The sequence below is a fragment of the Artemia franciscana genome, chromosome 11 (genome assembly GCF_032884065.1).
Source record: "Artemia franciscana chromosome 11, ASM3288406v1, whole genome shotgun sequence".
Taxonomy (NCBI): Eukaryota; Metazoa; Arthropoda; class Branchiopoda; order Anostraca; family Artemiidae; genus Artemia; species Artemia franciscana.
The window spans coordinates 30,656,982-30,677,478 of record NC_088873.1 but is presented as its reverse complement, the minus strand read 5'-3'; the positions used below and the strand labels follow the sequence as shown (position 1 = coordinate 30,677,478).

Here is a 20,497-nt window from a genome sequence, read left to right as displayed (position 1 = left end):
AACAGTGCTAAACAAAATATATCTCTTAAAATTTTGATCGGATGTCTTTTGGGGAATGATAGACTTGGGGGGGGGGGCTGATTGGCCACTGTTCACTTTTGACTCTTAAAAATTAGATTAAAACTTCGAACTTCCAATCAAATGAGTTTCATCGGATCCAAGGTTTATGCGATCATCCGTTTCATAAAAGCCTTATATGCCCCGAAGCATAACTTAAAACCCTTGTTCACGGGATCTGGGGCAATTTGCCAACCCCAAAGACATTGTTCTATGATTTTTGGACTATTGCTAACAAAATTGCTATCTCACAATTTCCATTGAATTTGTTTGGGGAAAAGGGGATTTCAGGGGGGGGAGTTGCTCTCCATAATTTTCATCTTTTAGAAGGGAACTAGAAATAAATATTTCCTATCAAATGAGCCTCTTGTAAAGTCTATTCACCAAATACTTAAACCGAGCTGTAAATTTTACAGCTGCAAAATCCACATTCTTCACCTCCAAAACACTGCCCTAGTCACACGTGGAACGCTCTCTACTGCACATAGAAACGTTAGTTTTAGAACAAGCTCGGTTAGATGTTACAGAGCTTTTAGTTCCATGATTACTAGAAGAAACAGGATTGTATACCAGATAGAGACAAGAAAATAGGGAAATGATCGGAAGGATCAGAAACAAGTCTACCGGTAAAAAAGAATTTTAAAAACGTAGAGAACAAAAAATGCTATTATCAATTAAAGTTCCAGAATGTCTTGCCTTAACATGACGAGTTGGGAATAATATAGAGGATGGTATACCATTAGATATAGAGTCCCAAAAAACAAATTTACTCCCTTATCTCCTTCAAGCTGTAGCAAGTTAATATTAAAATCACCCAAAGGACAAATTTCCTTAGCAATATCAAGCTGGGCAAGAAAATGGTCAAGGGACGAAGAGAAAAGATCTGAAAGGTAAGAAGCGGGTTTATAATACAAACAAAAAACAGACTTACATTCTTTATCAACATCTAATAATTCAATATCAACAGAGTAAATGGCACGATCATTTGCGACTTTTGAAGAAAATCTCTCAAGGTCTGGTCTTCTCACGTATTTCTGATGAATTTGCACAAATATGGTAATACCACCAGAACATTTTGTAACCTTTCTAGGTACAAGTATTGCTTTGCATCCTTGCAGGGAGTAATTAAAAGTTTACTCTGCATCACTCAGCGAATCACTATTGCGAACATTGATAGATATGATTGTAATGTCTTTCCCTACGTTCACATGTCATGGAACCTTTTGTGGGGATGTTAAAAGAGATGCATGTAGGGATCACTTGATATTAATAAAGTTAAAGTTGAATTGGGGGAAATGGTTGCCGTGGAAGGTGGGCTGGTTGCCCTGAAATCGCTCTGGACCTTTAAAAAGGGCAATAGATTTTTCAATTTCCAATCGAATGAGCCCTATTCGATATTTCAACGATAACAAATGGCTATCATAAAATTTCTATCGGATGCATTTTGGGAAAGTACTAGATGTGAGTGTGTGGGGGGAGGGGGGGGTCATTAGAAAATTCTGATCGGATATGTTTGCAGAAAAGATGGGCATGGTAGGGCGCTTGGTTGCCTTCTAATTACTTTTGACTATTAAAAAGTGCAGTAGCCCTTTAAATTTCTAATCGTATGAGCCCTTTTTGAAGCTTTTACAACAAGCTCTTCGACACGAAGTGCCCTGGTCTACAAAAAATAAAAATTATACATTATGCCCAACTCGCTCTTTACTTACGCAGCGCTATTGCACTGACATTGAGTTCTGATGGTTTTTAAATAATGCCAGGAAATCCAGCTCTCTTTCCATTGAAAATTTCTTCCCCCCATAGAAAATCCTCCAATGGAAAGTTCTTCCCACGTAATATACACCCCGCCCCCAACAGCAAAACTCCCCCAGACAATTCCGTTCTAAATGGAATTGTCTGGTTCTAAACCTGGTAAAAATTTTACCCAGACCATTCCTCTTAACATCTCCACATGTAAAGTTGATTTGACAAAAATAAAGTAAGACAAATAAAAAGAATTCGTATAGGAATTCTGGCAAATTCCCCCAGTGTTAAAATTTTCCCTGAAAAGTTTATCCCCCAGAAACTTCCCTTCCCATGGGGAATTCTCCCCGTCCCAAAAAATATCTATATACTTCCCTATAACAAATCCTATACGTAAACAATGGGCAAATTTCATGACTTACATACCTTTTCTCAAGGCTGTGGGGGGTTATGTTGCCACCAAAGGCATAGTTATTGGATTATGAACTACGCTGAACAAAATGGCTGTCGCAAATTTTTATCGGGTGACTTTGAGCAAAAAAGAGCGTTTGAGGGGAGCTATTTGCTCTCCAATCTTTATGGTTTCTTGAAAAGGGCAGTAGAGCTTTTAATTTCGGTTCGAATGAGTCATTTCCCGATATTCTATGACTATTGGTTTGATGTAATCACGCTTGTGGGAAATCAACGAAAAAAACAACAAACAGAAAATTAAATGCACCAGCATCCATGATCTTTCTTCTGGTAAAAAATATCAAAATCCGCATTTTACAGATGGGAGCTTTAAACTTCTACAACAGGATTTTCGGATGCCCTGAATCTGCTGGTGTGACTTTCGTTAGGTTTCCTTGACTTTTAGAGGTATTTCACACCTTTTTCGAAAATCAAACAATTTATTTTCTTTTACACCTTGTAGAGGGTATTTGGCCCCTTTTTTGAAAATCAGGCAAATTTTCTCAGGCTTGTAGGTTTTAATGGTTAGCACTAAACTTAATAGGTCTTGTAAATTTGGAATCAGCATAATAAGTCGAATCTTTTGATGTATCAATTGAAATAAAAATTCTTTTTTTAGAGTTTCCATTACTGTTGAGCCGCGTCGCTCCTTACTGACAGTTCGCTGCCACGAACCGTTTGATAAGTTTGTTGCAACAGAAAATTTATGGTAATCTCGAAAAAAATAGCCTGAAATCTCCCAAAAACGGTGTTTTATCAAAAATAAAGGGCATCATTTGAATCATCACTGCCGAAGACCCCATACGGGAAACTTAACACCCCCATTTTGTCAACAAGGAAAATCACTTTTTTGCATAGTACTGATGTGTCATCTTGATTTTTTTGCTTTTTGTTTGCTTTTTTCACCATTTGAAATAAAATTGCTATATTTCCGTGCCTTTGTAAGTAACAAAACATACTATTACAAATAAAATACAATCTTCGACAAAAACTCTATTGTTATATCCAAGATTGTGTCACATCGTGTATAATATCATGTCCGAGTAACTCTACTGCCTGATTCCCTAGAGCTCATTCTTTGCTGTATCAAGCTGTAAAAACCTGAAGTTTTTTTTTCTGTGTATGATATATGTTCATTGTTGAAGCGACAGCTGGAACTTAGTAAAGAGTGAACTACGGTTTGTAGTAGCCAAAAATTTGGTATGAGTTTTCAAATATCATGAGAAGAGATGGAGCTAGTGTGTTGTCAGACAAAATATACCACTGGCTAAATTTTAGATTACAGAGATTAGTTTTTGGGCTTTGTGTGTATTATTGGCCTCTTCTTGCCTCTGCGGAAACTGCTGCAAAAAAAAGAAACCACTAATAAAGAGAAGAATTTAATATATTAAAATAAATAAGTATGAAACCCAATGCGGACTTTACAGGAAGTTGCATCTTAACTGTAATATATTTCGACAATTCCGTTTCTCAACAAGTCAATTGTCAGAAAAACAATTTGACAGCCTTTTTTACCTAATCGTTGCAAGAAGATATAGAATTTAGGTCCAAAAGGACGAAAGAAACTATAAATTCTAAGTGTTTCCATGTTTCAACCTAGCTCTGTAATTTTAGGGAACTCGTTGAATTTTTTCTACAGTTTGCAGTTTTCCTAAAAAATTTGAAAAATGAAACAAAAATTAGCTTCGAAGAAACTTATTTTCAGTTTGGTACCAAGTCTCTAGCAACTTGTACACTGGAAGTCAAAAAATAAAATAGGTATTCTTTCCTCTCTAGACTGCACACTCTCTTAAGTGTGTAGAAAACAATTCCAGTTTTTCTATGAATTGCTTAGGTTAGTGTAGAATGATTTCCCCTCTCGACCAAATTATATTTCAATAAGTTTTATATCTTTCTTGTTCCTTTTTTATAGTCTTGATTTCCAAGAATTTGTAATTTCTCAGCCAGATAGCTCTACTTTCGAAACGATGGGTGCGAACTTCCAAGGACAATGTGTCACAGACAGTTTCACGGTAAGCGGAGGTTCCAACCCAATCCCAGTCTTATGTGGCACAAATACAGGACAGCACAGTAAGTTTCGAATTTTTAATGATTTCTGTTGAAACATCTTCTTTTGAAGGGCTGTGCACTAAGTAAAAAATATTTGAGACATTATTTATGTAATACTGTGTAATATGTGTAAAATATGTAATATATATACAGATATGTAATATGTGTACTATATGTACTATATGTAATATGTAATATTATGATTACAAGCTTTTAGCTTGTAAGCTATTGGATAAATAAATAAATAAACAAAATATTAAGCTTCTGCTCATGGGTAATAAGCAGGAAAAGGGATTTTTTTAGGATTGGTCCTAACATTTATATAGTCTTAAACACTGAAAAGTACCAACAGTAAGTTTCAATTTACCCACAGAAACCGCAGAAACTCTTACTCCCCCCCTCCTCATCCTAAATATATACGACCTTTACCCAGGGACTATGAGGAGTCCTGTTATCTCCAAAGGCATAGTTATTGGGCTTTTCAAATATGTTGAGCAAAAAAACTACCTCAATATTTCGATCGGACGATTTTGGGAAAAAAGTAGCGTGGGAGGGGGCTTGGTTGCCATTCAATTTTTTAGTCACTTTAAAAGGCTACTAGAACTTTTCACTTCTGTTATAATGACCCTTGTCTCAACTTTCTATTCCCACTGGGTTGATACGATCACCCCTGGGGAAAACAAAAAACAAACACCAACAAAGAAAAAATAAACGTCTTCTGTCAAAAATTACTAAATTCCACATTTTTGTATATAGGAGTTTGAAACCTCTATAATAGGGCTCTTTTATACGCTGAATTTGATGGTGTGATTCTCATTAAAGTCTTATGATTTCTAGGGGGTCTTTCCCCCTTTTTTTAAATCTGACACATTTTCTAAGGCTCGTAGCTTTTGATAAGCAAGACTAAACTTAATGAAACTTATATATTTTTAAATTAGTATAATAAGCCAATTCTTTTGATATATCCATTAGTATCAAAACTCTGGTTTTCAAAGCTTCGGTTACTATTGAGCCATGTCACTCCTTACTTACAGTTCGTTACCACGAACTGTTTGATGACACTTATTGATTTAATAGATAGTCATCAGAAGTTATTAGCAATTGCATATATCAAGATTGTTGGTAAAATTGTTGCTGGAAATTTGTGTTCAGTTATTGAACACACACTGTATTATTTTTAGAGAACGGAGGAACTTCTGGCTCTTATTTTGTTTTTTGTTTTTCTGGAAATTATGAACTTTTATGTTAGATGTTTACCTGCCTTTTATGTTTCAGAATTATAATTTGAGTTTTGATGCTTGCAATATAGTTTTATCCAAGGAGGGGATGGGGGCTTGCTTGGTTTAAGCCTTGTACCTCCCCCCCCCCAATAAAAAAAGCCCCATAGAGCAAATCTCCTGGATACGGACTTGGTTTTTAGTATTCCTTATTCTGGCATTCCTTTACTGGTTTGCCACCTAAAGTAAAAACCCCCAAAGGTAAATGCAAACGTTCCGTTTTCTCAAAAACATATTATTAAATTTTCCCTGTCTTAATGTAAACACTAGAAGTTCAGATGTATATTTAACAAAAATATTAGTGCTCAGGAGAAATATTTTTTGTTTATTTATGTTCTTGCTTGGTTTGAGTTGTTTTGTAGAAAATCTTCTTCGTAATTAATTGCTTCGTTTAACTTGTTTTCTTGAAGGCTATTTTCCTCCTTATTACTAAGCGTCCATTGTTATTACGGTCGTCAAAACTCTTTAAAACAGGATAAATGATATTGAAGATATATGCACTTAAAGATTGTGACTGTGGAATCTCAGTGTGCAAATAATTTTCGAAATAAAAGATTGTGGGATTTTTCTTTTTAATTAATTTGTTGGGATAAACAGACTAAAAAACTTCTCGGTGTTCATAGACTTGGAGAAGATTATTTTGAAAAAAAAATCTGTCCAATTTATTTAAAGATTCAATGTACGGTCGGCAAAAATTTTTGTTTGATGAAAAAAAAATGTTTTTTTACTTTACCTTCACTTCTTTAAGTGTATGTTGACATGACGACAGGAGGTGGATCATTTACTCTCAGTTTTTCTCTTGGAGCCAGCTCAGAAGCAGAATCACTGGAAAGAACATGGAATGTCAAAATTAGTCAGCTTCCTTGCGACGCTATCTCTAATGGTTAGTTGGTTTTATTTTATAACGTGTAAAGTGGGATCGGAAATCCCTCGAAAGCCCACTTGGAAAAATCTTTAAAGAAACTTAATAAATAGACAGTAGCACTGATAACGGTAGCACTAGCCGGGAAGAAAGAGGTTGCAAACCACTATAGGGATATTAAGACATCAATGCCTTGGCCACTTTTTCGTGGAACGATAACTGTAGGATACTGGCAAAAAACATTAAAACATCTAGGATATTGAAAATAGCTAACGGCTTTGAAGAACTTTTTGAACTGTTGTAAGATACATAATTGGTTTATCTTTCATTAAAAAAGATGAATGTGAGATTCAACATAATGTTAATTTTAAATATTGAAGTTTCATTACCGCGGTGCGATGTCTGTTGTTTATATTGAACTGTATACAGGCTATTACAATACAGTCATTTGGTAACAGTGAGCTTATTTTAGCACCAACATATCCCATTTTAACACATTTCTCTGTTTTTAATACCGTTTAAATCAGTTTTTTACGTCAAAAAAACATATTTTGATGTATTAATACAGTCCTGTGTTTTATGTTTGTTCCAATTTCTTTTAGCTACTAAATAAAAAACAAGTTTTTTTTAAATGAAAGTAAGGAGCAACACTAAAACTTGAAGCGAACAGAAATTACTCCGTATATGAAAGGGACTTTTCCTCCTCAACGCCCCGCTACTTACGCTAAAGTCTGACTCTTTCTCTTAACTCTACTTTTTAAAACAGCAAAACCTTTAGCGTAAAGAGCGGGGCGTTGAAGAGGAAAAGCCCCTTTCATAAACGGAGTAATTTCTGTTCGTTTTAAGTTCTAATGTTGCTCCTTACTTTCATTTTTAAAAAACTTTTTTTTTTTTTATTTAATTTCGGGATGTTTTTGAATTAATACATGGTTTGATCCTGACTCTCCGCAAATAAATAATTAAAACGAAATTTCCATATTAATTTTTTTGGCTAAATGGCTTTCTCATAGTTTTAATCGGAAGATTTTGAGGAAAAAGGAGCGAGGGGGGCCTAGTTGCCCTCCAATTTTCTTATTACTTAAAAAGGCAACTAGAACTTTCAATTTTTTACGGACGTTTTCATTAGTAAAAAATATACGTAACTTACGAATTAACTTATGTAAGGAACTTCTATATTCGTATGTTTTTATTGCGTATATGAGGGAGTTCATCCCCTCGTCGATACCTCGCTAATGCTTTACACTAATGCTTAAATTCTGTCCCAATTCCTTAAGAATGACCCTTGAGTCACAAAGGCCATGGAATAAATAGTTGAAATTACTAAAAATACTTTAGAGTAAAGAGCGAGGTATTATGAGGAGGTAAACCCCTCATATGCGTAATAATTTTTGTTCGTTTTAAGTTTTAATGCTGGTTTTTACTTTCAGTAGAAAAAACTTTTCATATTTTTTTTTCATTGTTTTTTTAAATAGAGCTAGAATATTTTTTCGATTAAATTCTCTTCGTCCATGAGAAGTTCCTCCATGGAAATATCCTCCCACGTAACCCTCCCCCCTTCAACTCTCCCCCTAAACCAAAAACATCCCCCCAAAAATGTCTGTACACTTCCCAGTAACCATTACTATATGTAAACACAGGTCAAAGTTTGCAACTTGCAGCCCCTCCCACGGAGACTGCGGGGGAGTAAGTCGTCTCCAAAGATATAGTTAATAGGTTTTTCGACTATGGTGAATAAAATGGCTATCTCAGAATTTTTATCCAGTGACTCTTGGGAAAAAATGAGCGTGGGAGGGGTCTAGGTACCCTCCAATTTTTTTGGTCACTTAAAAAAGCCACTAGAACTTTTCATTTCCGTTAGAATGAGCCTTCTCGTGACATTCTAGGACCTCTGAGTTGATACGACCACACCTAGAGAAAAAAAACAATAAAAAAAACAAAAAAACAAATAAATACGCATCCGTGATCTGTCTTCTGGCAAAAAATGGGAAATTCAGCATTTTTGTATATAGGAGCTTGAAACTTCTATAATAAAGTTATCTGATACGCTGTATCTGATGGTGTGAATTTCGTTACGATGTATGACTTTTAGGGGGTGTTTCCTCCTATTTTCTAAAATGAGGCAAATTTTCACAGGCTCGTAACTTTTGATGGGTAAGAACTAATCTTGATGAAACTTATATATTTAAAATCAGCATTAAAATACAATGCTTTTGATGTAACTATTGGTATCAAAATACCATTTTTAGAGTTTCAGTTACTATTGAGCCAGGTCGCTCCATACTACAGTTCGTTACCGAGAACTGTTTGATATTGCCTGAAACAAATTTACACCCAATCAGAAACATTACCCTGAAATGTGGCGACTGGGGCCACCTCAAGGTAGCTATCCTGTTATTACCTTGTATTTGATACGCAAGTTAATGGGTCTTGATTTTTGTCTTTCTAAATATATCAAGTTAGAATTTACTCATTTTCTATTACATGAATGTTCCCTCATATTCAGAGGAAGTAGATTATAGATACAAGTATATAATATATATTACATTGTTTTTAGTTATCTGTTCTGGATTTGTCCATTGAGTCCAGGGACGTACTTAGGATTTTGTTCGAGGGGCAATTTTTTATGGGGGGGAGGGCAAAAAACATTAAAAAAATACATCACAATTGTTTTATGTGCATTTTTGTTACTTTCTTACGAGTTGGACACACATATTGCGGGGGGAACCCTCAGCCCCCCTGGATACGGCCCTGATTGAGTCTATGTTAGAAACCTTTAACTTATTTTATACTAATAGGCATTCTTCTTCTTCAGATCTTAACTCAGACTGGTTTTCTTCGGGCTCACATCCTCCGAATTTCCAGATTCTTGCGATTGTCAGTATAATTGTCCAAGTGTGTCATGTAATTTCTCTTTATTGTATTGTTCTTATGTTCAACTTGACCGTGTACTTTCTTTTAACTTTACTTAAAGCTCTTGCTCGTCAGCGACGCCAATGTCGAGGGAACTAGGCGTCAGCACCGTTAGTCGTCTCCAGAGTGATCTGTTTTGGGCGAGGGTAGGAGCTTCGCTGGGGTCAATGGCCCACGCTCTGAGTTGATCGCTTATGATATTCGCCCATCTCATACGTGATCTACCTCTGGGGCGTTTCTAGCCGTTTGCAGTTGAATCGAAGTTGAATATATGTCGGGCAGGTGTTTCAGTGGGTAGATATAGTAAATGACTGTACCAACGTAGCGAGCGAGGCTCAAGCTGTTCGGACAGGGGTGGTAATTTAAAGGACGGAAGGATATCCGTGTTCAGTAGCCTGTCGGTTTATCTAACGTGTGGGATTTTGTGAAGGTGTTTTGTCTGGACAGCATCTACCTTCATCATCCGCGACTGAGTCAAAGGTTAAAACTCTGACGAGTACTACATAAGGCTTGATACCTAGGCAGAGTAGATACGAGGTTTTGCGAGATTGCTGATCTTGGGTTTGTGGAATATTATTCTGATCAGGTGGCCGAAAAAGGCGTTTGCCTTTGCCACCCTTGCTGATATCTCTGCATTTAGATGTCTGTTTGAGCAGACAATTGAACCAAGGTATGTAAAATACCTGATTAACTCAACATCTTGGCCATATACTTCTTTCGTTGTCAGGGGGCTGCATTGTGTTTTGTCCAGAGGCACTATTTTGGTCTTGGTCCAGTTTACATATAAGCCAACTTTTTCTGCAGCAGATACTAGCGTCTCTAGCGCAGTTTTGATGTCATGGGCAGATTGATGGCAGTTTGATGATCACCAATGCAATATACAAGGGAACTCTACATATGACAGACTTTCAGCAAAATCGATGCTAAACAGATGCACCAGTACTGTTTTGTTGAGAACATGGTCCATAACACGGTTGAAGAGTTTGGGAGCAGTAGTGCAGCCTTGCCAAACACCGTTTCTCATTTGAAAATTTGATGAGAGCTGGTCATTTACAATGACAGCACTTTCGGTCTTATTGTATAATTCGCTGAACAAATTCAAAATTTTCTTAGGTACACCGGCAGATTGAAGGATCTTCCACAGTGAGTGTCTGTCAACAGTGTCAAAAGCAGATTGAAAATCGAAGAAGGCAATGTATATCTTCCTTTCTTTTTCTAAATTTGTCTCTATCAGCTGTCTAATTCTATGAATTTGGTCAGTAGTTGACCTACCTGGCATTAATCCAGCTTGCTGGTGGTGACGAAGGGGACGGAGTGACTCTGTTTCCCGCTTGAAGAGCAGCATAGTGATGAGTTTGGCGGGTACCGAGAGCAGAGTTCTCCCACAATAGTTATTACATTCTGCTTTTCTTCCTTTCCTCTTGTAGACTTGCATAAATAAGCCTGTCTTCTAGTCTGATGGTATTTGATGGCATCATTTCAGAGTGCTACGCAGCATTAAACAGCACTTGTAGACAGAGAGTCATGGATGGATCGCCATTTTTAAGGAGTTCTGATGTCAGGCCACATACTCCCGGGGCTTTGTTGTTTCTTAGCTTTTGTACTCCAGTTTTAATTTCTTCTGTTGTAAAGTCAGTTCCATTGGGGTTCTAGTGTAGCATTGTTAACAGCAGTAATTTGGTCGTCAATTTGATCGGGTGGGTCTGAGTTTAGTAGCCTCTCGAAGTGGTGCTCCCAATTGTGTAGGCACTATGATTGGTCATAAATATTCTCACCACTGGCGGTACGAAGATACAATGTAGTTCGAGTGTATTGACCTGAGAGCTCACGGAGAATCTTATATGTGGCTCCAATGTCATTTTATTCGTGACCTCTTGGAGTCCGCATGCTTTTTTATCAATAAAGGTCTTAGAGTCTTTGTGCAGAATGATGCTGCGCTCTTTATTTAATTGCTTATACGCTGTCATGTCCCCGCAAAGGCGAGCTTTCCATCTGAGATCAATACTGGCGAGGGACTCGTTGCTGATCCAGTCCTTTTTCTGATGCTGCTTAATTCCAGCAACGGTAGTTGCAGCTGCAAGAGCATTCTCTTTGAAGACCTTCCATACACCTTCACTATCATCTCACTGCTTAAAGACTCAAATCTGTTGTATATTTCGACCTGATGCTGCTTAGCCAAAGTGGGGTCTTGCTGGATACGGTAGGTGTAAGTTTTCTGAGGTGTCTGGCTGGTTTTATAGCTTTTAGACGAATCTTGATTTTGGTTGCAACAAAACAGTGGTCAGTGTTCCCAAGTTCGGCACCTCGATAGGTGCGACAATTCTGTACAGACGACAGCCATCGCCGGCGTAGGATGATGTAGTCGAGCATCTTCTTTGTTGATCCATCATTGCTATACCATGTATAATTGGCTATGCTGGGCCTCTGAAGCCATGTGTTTACAAAGGTAAGACTGTGGGCGAGACAGCAGTTCAGCATTCTCTCTCTATTGTCCTTTAGGCTATCTACTGTTGCGGATCCAACAGCAAAACCCCACAGGCCAGATTCATTTAAAATGCTAGCATTCATATCTCCTAGATGGACGAGGGAGTCATGGGGAGGTACTGAAGAGAGCTCAGAACTTAAAAGGGTATAAAAGTCACCCCTATCTTCTTCCTCGGCTTCATTTGTGGGGGTGTAACAGGTTATCATTGTTTATCATCGAGTCTTACTCTCAGGAGACTTGCTACTGGTGCGAATGACATGAGTGCCTTGCGTGTGGCACTGTTCAGCACTAGGCCAAAGCCTCCTCGTTTCTGGTGACCACCAGACCAGAGCAGTGTGCGCCCTTCACCAATGTACGCCTCGCCATCACCAGACAGATGTGTTTCAGTGATTCCAGCAATTGTAACTTTATATTTCTTTAATTATTTGGCTCATAGAAGCTTTAAACCGGGTTGGTTCAGTGTCAGACCATTCCAGGTGGATACATTGATGCCACCCTGGTTACGGATATTCAGAGGGAATATCCGATGCCACCCTGGGTTGAGAAGGTGTTTGAGATGATATATCCGAGGCTGAATTCCTGGTTCCATTCGTTACAATAGAAGTTTCAGGAGGAGGAAAACTAACCCAACCGTCCCTATGTGCATTTGAATTTCCGGTGGCTAGCCAGATATCTAGAGGCACGTGGAGGTCATTCTTCATGCGCCAATTTGCATGGGAACTAACTTTGGAAGAGCACCATTACCCCCATATAGTAGCCCCCTTTAAATTATTTTTTTGAACATAGCAAACTTTTTAATCTATATGCTTTCTTTTTAACTTTCACTATGTAAAATAATAACATTTTAATTACTTTCGTTTTTAAATAATAAAATCCGCCTCTATACGCTAAAATGAGGACCTGGATCGGCTGATTTCGCATCCTGAACAATTATGTTCACACGTTGTACGAGGACGCAGAAGCTATCCATATTTGCTCCAAAGAAAAGTTACAACTTTCCGAGCTATGTTGTCAACCTGGAACGAAAAAATGGTTTGACCTAATATCCGGTCAAATCACAAGTGTTGAAGTACAAATAATACATATTTGGCATTTACCTTATTAGTACCGTGGCACCAAGCTTCGCTTCGTGAAAAGAAAGACAGTTTTTCTTATGAACTTCAATTTCATTTCATTTTAATCAGAAAACCTTTTTGCATGTTTATACCAAAATTTTTTCTATATTATCGACAATCAAATTAAACTGTAATGTCAGTAATCCACCTGGTGGTACAACCCTATGCTATTGAACATATTTTTTTCCAATTTTACTGCAAATTAATTACAGTGTCTGTCTTTCGCTAGACCATCAGAAAAATTACACTTTCGAAAGCTGTATAATGATAATTTTTCGCTTTTTTTCAATTGATTTTTAACACACGTTCTATATTTTATACTTCACACCTGCATCGAACATATTTTGCTTAAAAATTGAGTTCCATGGTTTTCCTAACCTTTTAAGACTTAAATGGCTGTGAAATTTTGACTAAACCAATTTCAAGAATCGAATTCCATTTTTAGTGTGATGGGTACTTTAAGAATATTAACGATGTGATTACTGTTCACTCACCCATTTAAGGCCCGGAGCCAACTGTCAACGTTCAAGTTGACAGTTGGCTCCGGTGGTTGGGTCTCCAATATGCCTCAGCAGACAATTTAGGAAAAATATATTAAGGGATCTTAGAGGAGAAATAAATTTTACCAGAGTCACGATCTATCTAAATCGCTTTTTACACATTGAAAAATGTTAGTATGTCAATTTTCAGAAAAAAATAATACATTCCTATTTCCGAAGAAGATATACACACATATACAGAAATTACTCATTTAATAAGATAGATTTCAAACACAGATAGATAAAGACAGTTATGATCAATCACTGTAAGCGTGTATTTTTGACAATCTGTTACAATATTAGCCTTTACCACTCTTACTTAAAGCTATGATAGCTCTCATATAATGTATGAATAGCTACGACAGCTAAGATGTAGTTTTGTTTAGAAAGTTTGTACTCTTTAACTCTCTAATAGTTTATTTTTATACTTATACAGCCCCTCCTCAGTGTCTGCAGTACTTTACGTCAACTACAGGAACTCTTCTTAGTTACAACTACCAGGTCGAAGACGCAGAAAATACTTACATGTTATCGAATACAGACTATACGATATGCATTCGGATGGCAGAGGTAATTTTTTGGGCTATTGTCAGTGACCTTCAAAGTAATTTTGAAAGCGTTTAAATAAGGTAACACACAAAATAAATCAAAATTACAATGGCACGAAAGGATTCAAGTGTTTTTCGAAAGAATAATACTTGATGCAAAATGTATCAAACTACAAGTATGCTTTATTTCTGGTACAAAATACATTAAATTAGAGCCTGTTTTGATTTGATATTTTGTAGAATTTTAATGCTAAAAATTAATGTTCTAGGAAAAGATTTAGGAGGAAATAATGTTTTTAATTAGCTTGAAACCCGTATCTGAAAGTTCTTGAGTCAAAGGGACCCTGACTTGTAAAAAGAAAAAGAAATATGGGTTTGCCTGAAAACGGAAACCAAGACCTTAAGTACCTGGCTAAGCAAACCCTAATGCACCAGTGAAATATTAGTATGATGATCATTCATATCATAACATTATGATGCACTATGATGCTATGACCCTTTATTGGTGGATCCAGGGGGCTAGAGGGACCCTGGGCCCTCTCAAGATTTCTTATGGTGCCTTTATTTATCATTTTTTGTGTTTATAATTTTTCTAAATAAATTTGTCAGTTTGGTCAATTATTGGTGCCCTTTTCACATTCTCCATTCCCCAAGATTTTGCTCTAGATCCACCCCTAAGCCCCATAAAATTGCGTCCTAGGCCAATAATTTCTTGGGTTTGCTTGAAACCTTCAAAAATCGTTGCATGGGCTAAGAGGTCATAAATTAACCTTTTTGTAAGCGGGGGGGGTATGGGTTTCAAAAATCAACCAAAAAGCCCTTTTCTCCCTTATCATTTGAAGCTTGAAACTTGCCACCGTAAATCCCCGAGCCAAAAGAAGCCTATTTTTAAGAACAGATCCAGTTTGCGGACGAAGCTGGCTAAAAATTCGGCCAAAGAAGGGCCAAAAAATTATGATCAGCTCAGAACTTATATCTTCAGCTCTTTGGGCCTTGAAAACTACAAAACACAAGAAAAAAATAGAGAAAAGGACTCTTATGTGTCGAAAAATTAGATAGGGGTAAGAGCCCCCCTAAATAATTTTTTGCTTGAATGGCTTGAAATTTATATCTGTAATTTAGTGTTTTTTTTGGGGGGGCGGGTAAGAACACTCCAATTCCCCACGAAACAGTTGTCCAAAAAGGCCAACCAACTTTTCTTCTGAAAAGATCAAATTTTGAAACAAAAGTTTTAGGGCGTAATGAACGCTAATCCAGAAGAAGAAAAAATTAGGGTTAGAGGTACAGCCCTTGAAAATAAGTAGTACAACCATATGCACTACGGACCTAAGACCCCTCAAGATATTTGAATAGTATGCAATACTCTAGACCAAGTTAGCATAACCGTATTAGCACTAAATTAGAGCATATACTAGCTATGAAAACCCAGCTCAGAGAAAGTTATAAATAATTATTATATTTGATTTTAGGTCGCACTATTTATTGTGCGAGCGTAAAGAATTTGATAGTAAACTGGATAGTAGTTTATTGACATAATTTTTGTATATAAACAGCTTCTTAATGTGGTAACATTATCAGTTTTGAAACAGCTTTCAAAATGAACAAGTGATTTTCAAATGTAGGTAATTAAGAATTATATTTGATTTACCTATTTTATTTTTCCTTTGAGTGATAGAAAAAAATTGAAATTTTTCATAGATCAAATTTACATTAAAAAAAAATAAATTCGCTTATACAATATGTTTAACACAAATGCAAGCACCAACTGAATACGTTTAGACCAGGGGTCTCCAAACTCTTCAATGTAAGGGCCATATTATATATTTCCCATATTTATGCGGGCCAAAGAGATAAAAAATGAGAGAAAAAAAAACAAATCAGTGCCAGTAATTTAATGTCCTCAAATATTAGATTATAAACAAAAAAAATTAAAACATATCTTGTTGGAAAAAATCAGAATAGACTATATAGACTCCTGCCTTTAGTTTTATGCAACAAAATTAGTGTGACAAAAGATAGTGTTGTTTTGACTTTAAAATTTCATTAAAATCAGGTTCGAGATTAGATGAGCCAATTGTTAGAATAGACTCCAAATGATCATGAGACAAATTTGCTTGATAGTTAGATTTCACATGCTTCATTTTGGAAAATGTTTGTTCACACAAGTATGTTGTACCGAAAATGGACACAAAACTACAAGCAAACTTTATTAAATTTGGAAACTGATCTGGCTGCAGACATTTATAAAAATCAATCAGATTTCCTTCTCTATACTTATATTTCAGTCTGTCATCTGCCTGGAGACCAATAATTTCCATTTGAAATAGAGTTGGAAGATTTTCAGCATTGCAGTCAAATAGATTATGAAAGAGCCTGACTTCATTTTCTTTGGCATCAAGGTCAGCAAATCGCTCCTGAAACTGCTTTTTCAAATCTGAAATCATTACATTTGCAAATGAAGAAGTAAATTCAACTTTACTCTCTGCATGAAATTTTTCACAACATGGAAAATGAGCAAAATTCTTAACTTTCACCTGGCCTTCAAGTAGCGCAAGTTTTGCTCTGAATGCCTTGACATGACCAAAGTAGTCATCGATCAAATTTGTTTTGCCTTGCAATTTCGGATTCAAGTGGTGACTAGTGGTGGTTCATGTGACTTGTCATATCTGCAAAAAATGCCAATTTCCAAATCCATTCACTATCTGATAATAATGGCTTAGGTTTATTTTTCTCTGTGAGAAATAAATCAATTTGTGATCTGAGCTCAAAAAAATGCAGCAAAATCTTTCCACAACTAGCCATCTAACTGCTGTATAATAAGGCAAATCAACAAACTCCGAATCAATTTCTTTCAAAAAATCATGGAACTGGCAATGGTTGAGTGCATGAAATCTAATGAAATTAACCACAGGAACAACAGGTTTCATGACACAAGACATATCAACATATTTTAGGCACAATGCTTGTTGATGGATAAGACAATGCAGAAAAATGTGTTAGGGATATGGAGGGATGTTAGGTAGTGCTACATACATTTTTTTAAATACTGATAAATATGGTTTTCCTTCTATGTATTATATTTACTTTCATCTGCATAAACAGTATGAGAACATAATTGACTATTAAAACTATATTTATTATTGTAGACTAATGCAGATTTTCCACTAACAAAATGACCCAAGAAAATAAGAATAGTGAAACTTAAAATACCCCGGGCAATAAATCCCAAGGTCAATGTGGGGGAAGATTGGGGTGAAATACTGCCCCGGATTTGTAGGTCCTGCAGTTATGGATGCTCTCATCAACATAATTGAGAATTCTCCCTGCCCAAGGAGCTCTATGATACAAGATGAGCCCAGAAAAGTTCTACAAGTTATTGACGAACTCATTCAAATATTTCTGAATGACTCTGATGATGCCTTTAAAGAGTGAGATTTAGATACAGTATACACTATTGACTCACCTCCATTGAATATTGAAAGAGAAAACTCATTTCAAGCTAACACTCCTACTAATATGTTAACTGTTAGCACAAATGACATTATTTAGTCATTTTCCAATGATTTGAATAGTGCTTTTGAACAATTTGACTTGGATACGATACGTATATATCATATCGCTCCTAATAAGAATGGACAGTACGATATATTGAACCAGCAAACATCAAGTCCTTCAATTATCAGTCCTAACTTCACTGCTGGAAGGAAACATGTAAGAGGCTTTAAAAAATACAAAAAAAAATATGCACCAACTAATATTTTTGGGGTAATTTACGGAAGTTTGTTTTGCTTAAATCAGCTTTTAAGGCTAAAAAATTATCAGAATGTTTTTAAATTGCATATATTAATAAAAATGTATATATGTAAAGAGATATAAACCGTTTTGTCATAGTCACTGCATGTTCGTGAAAGAATTCACAAAATCGAGACCGCATGTCTGTGTAAACCTTCGTTGTTAAAAGGGGCCATACCATACCTACGTTTATACAAGAAAGAAACTCAGATAGTTAATAAATCCTGTGTATTTTACTTGCAGGCTCAGTACCAGAAATTGAATGAATGCACTTTTGAAGACAAAAAATCACAAAAAGACAGACATAGAGACAAGTAAACTCCCTTTCAAACACAAAGGCATACAGAGAGAGAGAGAAAGAGAGAGAGAGAGAGAGAGCGAGAGAGGGAGAGAGAGAATGAACCACATGCAAACACGCCAAGTCAGACACACACACACAAGCAAATACACACGCGCATGCGCGCGCAAACACACACACACACAAGCCCACACAGACAGACACAAAGACAAGGAAACCACCACTCAGACGAAAATGCATATTGAAAGAAACAAAAACTTCATAAGTACAAGTAGTATCTGACACATAAAAACACAAAAGCATATACAGAGTCCTGCAAACAGACGCTCAGTCACAGAGGCACGGGGGGAGAGAGACAATAAACAAAAACACACACAAAAACACAGTCAGACACAAAATCACACAGAGACAAACATGGAGAAAAATAAACGCCTTTCAGACACATATGCATACAGAGAGAGAAAGAGAGAAACACACACACACACCGAGTCAGACATAGAGACAAGCAAACAGCCGCTCAGACACATAGGCATACAGAGAGAGAGAGAGAGAGAGAGAGAGAGAGAGAGAGAGAGAGAGAGAGAGAGAGAGAGAGAGAGAGAGAGAGAGAGAGAGAGGAGAGAGAGAGAGAGGGAGAGAGAGAGAGAAAGAGAGAGAGAGAGAGAGACAGAGAGAGAGAGACAGAGAGAGAGAGACGCATAAAAACTAATTAAATAAGACACAAAGACAAGCAAACCATTATTCAGAATAATAAGTATAGTAAGAGACAGACAAAATTACATGTAAGCCTGCAAATTCAGAGACACAAAAACACAAAGACAAACACAGAGACATGAAAACAAACACTCAGTCACACAGGCCCGGGTGAAGGGACAGACAAAAAAACACAAAAGCAAACTCACACATAAAAACACATGAAAAAAGTTGTGTGCAACAATCTCAGGTGGTTGGTAAATTTTAACTCTTTTAGTTACCAACTAGGTATAAAAATACTAATAAAGCCACTTTTGAGTGAAACAATCTCTCCTATTTGATAAATTCCACATCTTTTAGTTACTGACTGGTTATTAAAAATGAGATGAAAGTACTTTGAGTACTACAAATTCCACTAGTTGATAAATTCCGTGTTTTATTTGATGGCTGAGAGCCGAAAATTTGATAACAGCACATCCGATTTCAACAACCTCAGATAGTTGATAAATTCCGAATGTCTTGGTTACGACCGGGTATCAAAATTTAATGAAAGCACCTATGAGCACAGAAGCTCAACTAGTTCATAAATTTTGTATTTTACTTGCTGAATGAGTACCAAAAATTTAATAAAATATAAAATAAATATATATATATATATATATATATATATATATATATATATATATATATATATATATATATATATATATATATATATATTTATATTATAATATAAAAAAATAAAAGCAATTTTGAGCACAAAACTCAAATAGTTGAAGTGGTGATACAACAACCATATGAGAGAAAAGATACAAGCTCAAACATTGTTATATGCTCCTAGTTACTTAAGATATATTTTTTACTATAGGACGTCGTTTGAGACATGAAAGTACATATCTCATGATCTAACGAAATTAATAAAGTTGTATATATTTTAACCGATGAAAAGAGAGCCTTATGAGGGAAGTAATATATACTCAAATGTTGTTAACTATTCCTAGTTACTTAAGATATATATTTACTATAGGGTACCGTTTGAGGCTGAAAGGAACTCACATACTAGATGTGTAACACATTCTTTTGGGATCAGTGAATTACAGCTTTTTTGCAATTACGAAACAAGTCTTTTTAACCTTGGGCAAAGGTATAAAAGTTTGATGAAGCATTTCTCTTCTTAAATGCTACAACAATAGCTTCAAAGATAATTGGACGATATTACACTGAATTTATTGGTTTAAAAATGATTTTGTATTATATTCGAATTTGTATTTTTCTTATTTTCTGTGGAACATAAAGAAAATGACTATTATCAATGGAAAGTAAACTATAATATGTTTGAATGTGATAAACGCTGTCGGAGAACTACATTAAGCCACATGAACAGACAGGGATTCTATGGCCGAGCGATTACACCATATAAGAAAACTGGGAAAGAACTGAGTAGTGTTTAGGAAGAAGTCCAAGGAATATTCAATTTTTCACAGTTTCACAGAAGGGTAATGTGCCTACAGATAAATTTCTGACTAAATAATGTGACCCTAAAATTCCACACTTGAATTTAAAAGGTTTGTTTGTCCTAAATTTAAAGGGGCTTATTATCGTCCTGAAGACGAGATTAGATTCTTCACACATTGGATACCAAGAGACATACCTGATCGTGATAAGTGCATACAAGACGG

General features: G+C 36.1%; 1 protein-coding gene across 1 annotated transcript in view; it reads left to right on the top strand.

The window, feature by feature from the left end:
- The window catches only part of LOC136033375 (uncharacterized), a 59,932-nt gene that overhangs the window by 21,371 nt on the left and 18,064 nt on the right, over nt 1-20,497 (top strand). Inside the window, exons 4-6 of the mRNA XM_065714162.1 lie at nt 4,163-4,320; nt 6,325-6,459; nt 13,924-14,057. Coding sequence (XP_065570234.1) covers nt 4,163-4,320; nt 6,325-6,459; nt 13,924-14,057 — 427 coding nt within the window. The remainder of the gene's footprint in view (nt 1-4,162; nt 4,321-6,324; nt 6,460-13,923; nt 14,058-20,497) is intronic.